The sequence below is a fragment of the Lathyrus oleraceus genome, chromosome 7, assembly GCF_024323335.1.
Source record: "Lathyrus oleraceus cultivar Zhongwan6 chromosome 7, CAAS_Psat_ZW6_1.0, whole genome shotgun sequence".
NCBI classification, from domain to species: domain Eukaryota; kingdom Viridiplantae; phylum Streptophyta; class Magnoliopsida; order Fabales; family Fabaceae; genus Lathyrus; species Lathyrus oleraceus.
Genome location: NC_066585.1, coordinates 144,983,807 through 144,988,912, shown reverse-complemented (window position 1 = coordinate 144,988,912; position 5,106 = coordinate 144,983,807). Strand labels below are relative to the sequence as shown.

Below are 5,106 nucleotides of genomic sequence, written 5' to 3'. Positions count from 1 at the left end.
CACCAAGTAGTATATTACCAAGGACCACTCAGTTTCATGTTTTTATTATGTTCTCTCAAACCATGCAAAATATATAACAGAAAATATATAACAGTTAAGATATATGTCTAAAATTGTATGTTTCAATAACACAACTCTATAAGCAATGAAACACCAGAATCTCGGCGAATCTATAAACCGAAAATCGAAAAAAATGATCCATTCTGGAAACAGTCAGAATACCGGAGCAGAACTTCAATAAACAAAATAAAACCGGATAATAATAATAATAATGATAATAATATGAAAGGAAAAAAAGAGGTTAAATCCATTGCTGCTTTGTTGCCTCCATTCTCTGCAACAAACCATCGATCTCATCTTGCATTCTCTTCTTCATTTTATAGTAATCGAAGTAGGAATTTTCCACGACTTTCAGGTCATCCAACTTCCTTCTCTGCGTTTCCTCGGTCTCATGCAGACTCAGTTTCGAAAGCTTTGTTGTATACTCATCTTCCATCTGAGCAGTCTTTAAACTGACCATCTTCTGAAACCCTTCTGCTTCTCTCCTCGCTTCGTCTGCTTTAGTTTGGAACATTTTAGCTTCTGCCTCCTTTATCCGCACGATGCTCTCCAAGCTTTCGATCCCGCCTTTGCTTAGTAAAGCTGCTAATTGAAGATCAGCGTCGTTTTTTAGCTCGCTTAAGATGGAAGCTTTGAGGTCTTTTTGATGAAGATCTTTAGACGAGGTACCGGAATGTGGCCTCGAGTAGCTCGAGTCATAAGAGTATTTCTGTATTGAAGAGTTAGCTTTTGGAAGAGATAGTGTGTCCTTTGGAAGGTTGGCTTGAGAGACTACCAATTCCTTTGAAGAAAAACCAGAAGCCGGATAGTTTGCCATGTTCTCCGCATCTATTTGTCAGAATAATTATCTCTCAAAAATTAGACATCAGATAACACTTAAATAATTTAACGAAATCAAACATGTCTTCATCACAAAAAGCTGATCAATAACAAAACAAAGCAAGTTTATAATAACAAAAGTTGCAATTTATGTAATACTAACTCTTCAGATTGAAGACATGTCTGGTGTTCTATGTGTTGAAGACATATAGAACACCAGACATGTGTCCAACATCAACACATTTGATTACATTAATCACTTTATTTTCTCAAATTATTATGGGTGTTAGTGTCAGGTGTCTGTGTTTGTGTCAGTGCTTCATAGGCGTCAGGCGTTATTATGGGTGTTAGTGTCAGGTGTCTGTGTCCGTGCTTCATAGGCGTCAGGCGTCAGTTTAGGAATTTACAACATTCCAACACTTACTATCTCAATGAAGCACTTCAATGCAAAGTACCAATGCTAGGACACAAATAGTTTGACCAAGAAAGAAAATAATGTCATACCGAGTTTGTAGCATAACATTCGTGCCATATTAAGCATAAATATTCAAAGTAACACATGATTCATTGTTCATTCCAATCAAGCATAAAAAGACCAAAAACTATTAAGTTTCCTTTATTTCACCGATCTATGATTATAGAACTTATTCAACTCAAAAACAAATTTAATAAAGAGCACAGTTGAGACACTTACAGTTGAAAAATTGCATGATGTAATTGCAGGCATCTGAAGGAGATACTATTTTAGTTTGAAGCTTTAATAGCAAGTCATCGGTTTTAAAATGCAATTCCTTCCCTTTGCGATCTTCACTTCCCATAAAAATCCTCCTAACACAGTCAAGCTCTTTCAACAAAGTTTCAAGTCCCCAATCCTTAGCACAACACATGAACACGTCTTTGACGAATCCAAACATTTCCGAGGCATGTCCGCATCCAATACAATGAAACTGCATTTCCGATGTCCCAGAAGGCCCCTTCAAGCTTGGCCCTGGTTTGATGAGCTTCCTTTGGAGGCCACAGACAGCATGGCACCAGTGCGAACAAACATCGCATCCAATCCAGCTACAAGTGTTACTTGCGCAATCGAAGTTCAAACAAATAGGACACATACAAGAGCTACAAAACCCTTTGTTTCCCGAGCAAATCTTACAGTCACAATCATCAACAGGAAGCAAACTCTTGCAGGTAACATTTCTACATCTCCTATACAAGAAAATCTCTATCATCTCAGATAATTGAAGATTACCGTATAAAAAGCTCGACAGCCCCATCTTGACAGCAACTAAAATCTCTAATTGAACTTTATTGCCCTTTGAAAGAGTCTCCTTGGTAAGATCAGACCTTCTCTCAAGGCGGTTTTGAAGGCTGACCAATTCTTCTTTCTTGTTCTCAATCAGATTCTTCAAGTATTCCTGAGTCGACGCAACGACTTCATCGCTAAACTCCTGAACCGTCAGTGAAACAATAGGGATAGATTCTGAAACAATTTCCCTAACAATTCTTTCCGGTCTCGAAACATTCCTAACCATACCACCATCTAAACCTTCAAACATTCTCAGATTCTCAGAGTTTCTTCCTCTTGAATCCCCTGAATGAGCTTCAAATCTAGGTCTAGCAGGCAACTCAGACGGATAAAAAGAATGATTCTCCGAACTAGTAGTTTTATACTGACTATTATTCCCTTGCTGCATGAACGAACTGATACCGGTTCCACCTCCATGATTCGACAAAGCAAGAACACCATCACCTATTGGTTTAAACCTGCTATGAACAGAACCATTAGTCCCTTCACCACAGTTCCAAATATGATCATCTTTGCTCATCGAAAACTCAAAATTCTCAGTCGAATTCCGCGTTAGAGAGCAACTTGGATTGTGCGAAAACTGGTGTGAATAAGAGTGAGACAAAGAAGGTGCTGTATAATCAGTTGAATAAGTAGTAACTGTAGTTGAAGGCCTACTAGGTTTGGTCCTAACCAGTTGCTGTTGCTGATCACCATTATTATGTAAGGCGTTTGAAGCAGTGAGAGAAAGAGACACATCAGGTAAAGCAAGAGAGAGATTCAGTGTCTCAAGCTTCGGTTTCTTATCCCTAACACTCTCTCTTTCTCTCTCAACATCTTCTTCTTCAACAGATCTCTTGGAAGAATCCTCTCTTGTTTCACTCAAACTAAGAAAATCTCTTTCAACCCATTTCCCATCTTGGTTTGAATTCTCAGAAACCATAACCTCTTTACCCTTTTGACTCATTTTATCAAAAGAATTCAGAAAACTCTCATCATCACCATCACCATGAACATCTTTATCAGCAAGACTCAATTTTTTACTTCCACAAAGATAGCTTAGGGTTAGTTCTTGCATACCTGAGTTACTACCAACAGCGTTGTTATTGTTAGACCCACCAACACCAGAACCAGAACCAGAACCAAAACCAGAACCAGAACCACCCATCTCTGAATCCTTCCGAAAACCAACATCTTTCTCATCTGGGTAGCCTTTGTTAGGCTCAAAATTCGGTCTTGACAACTTGCTCCTTGAACTTTCACCATCAGAGTCAGCAACACCATTACGAAGATCTTTGTTTGCCATCATGGCCAAAGGAACAAGAGAGAGAGGGGGACAGCTTAACTAGGAGAGAGAAACTAAACTAAGGTTAACAATTTTAATGTTATGGCTATGTTTGGTTTCGGTTTTTCAGCAGAGCATAGACAAATAGCTATGATTTCAAGCAACGGCTGGATTTATATTTTTCAACCGTTCACATTAACTAAGTACATGGAATACTTGTTTTACTTAAATCAAATTATATTTGAATACATTGTATAAAATTAGAAAAATGCTTAATGATTAAGTTTTTTTTATGAAAACTTGTGTATTCAATTTATTGAAAATTGAAAATTTATATTTTTTCAAACAAAATAATTTTTTTAGTAAATATCTTTAAAGAGAGTCCATTATTATTGAATAAATATATATTTTTATTTGAATATATATATATATATATATATATATATATATATATATATAGTTGAAGTTTTGTGTTAGTTAAGGGATGACAGAGTCACAAGTGTAAGTAACGGCAACAGCTAGCAAGACTTGTTCTTCTTTTATGCAAACCTCATTTTCTGCGTTGCTTCTTTGGATACTTTTCTTTTTCTTTTTCACTAAAATAAGAACTGTTCAAGATAGACTTCACAGATACGATAACAGTTGACCAATAAGGTTTTTATTTATAGAAATTGAATTTATTTGTATATTTTGTCATTAATTTTATACAATAATCAGTCAAATATTGTGTTTTTATTATATTTAATTTATTGAGTTTTATACTATTTTGTTTTATTTAATTGATATACTTAATGGGTAAGGATTAAATATAAAAATATTTTTTTTATAATTGTGTATTGATTTTATCAATAATTTATAATTAATTTTTTTATTAATTTTTTCAATATAAATTTTTTATTTATGAATTTTTTTTAACAAGTTAACATTACTCATATTTAATTTATAATAAAATAATTTAAATAGTCAAATATTTTTTCTTTACATTTTGGTCTAAATACATTTGATTTTTGAATTTATTTGTTTTATTGTTTTTTTCGTGGAGGTTTGTTCAAATTTTATAGAAAAAGTGCATTGGTAATATAATTATTTTATGAGTGGCGTTATCCAATATTAAAATTTATATGTTTTTTATTTTTCATTTATATTAATATTATAAAAATATATTATTTATAATTAATGATCTCAATTTCAAAATATATATATATATATATATATATATATATATATATATATATATATATATATATATATATATATATATATATATTCAAATATTGTGTCTAATATTCAAAATGGTGTGAAAATAATATTTCCCATAATTTATACAGTCAAATAGTCATAACTGTTACTATCTACTTTTCTTTATAAATTAAAAAAAAAAATGCTTTTTTATTTTCTAATTGTATTTTTAAAGTCAAATATGGTAATTGAATTTTATGTGTATATTTTGTCATTAATTGTATACAATAATAATTCAGTCAAAGATGGTGTGTTTTTATTTAATTAAATTTTATGGTATTTTGTTATATTCAATTGATACTCTTTATCTATAATAAAATATAAATAAAATATTTTAATCAGTCCAATGTTTTTTGTTTAAATTTTGGTCTAAATAAATACATTTTAGTTTTTGAATTCATTTGCTTTATTGTTTTTCTTC

The 5,106-nt window shown here is 32.4% G+C and overlaps 1 protein-coding gene across 1 annotated transcript; it reads right to left on the bottom strand.

Annotated features, from left to right (window-relative positions):
* Positions 1-74: 74 nt before the first annotated feature.
* On the bottom strand, positions 75-3,651 carry LOC127101020 (protein OBERON 3). The gene is made up of 2 exons (XM_051038327.1): positions 1,574-3,651; positions 75-888 (listed from the first exon to the last, which is right to left on the bottom strand). The coding sequence occupies exons 1-2, from the start codon at positions 3,468-3,470 to the stop codon at positions 302-304; spliced, it is 2,484 nt and encodes an 827-aa protein (XP_050894284.1). The 5' UTR covers positions 3,471-3,651; the 3' UTR covers positions 75-301.
* Positions 3,652-5,106: the final 1,455 nt, after the last annotated feature.

Coding starts and splice junctions, on each gene's coding strand:
- LOC127101020 (XM_051038327.1), bottom strand. CDS start 3,470: ATGATGGCAAACAAAGATCTTCGTAATGGTGTTGCTGACTCTGATGGT. Junction 889..1,573: donor CATCATGCAATTTTTCAACT/GTAAGTGTCTCA, acceptor TCTGACAAATAG/ATGCGGAGAACATGGCAAAC.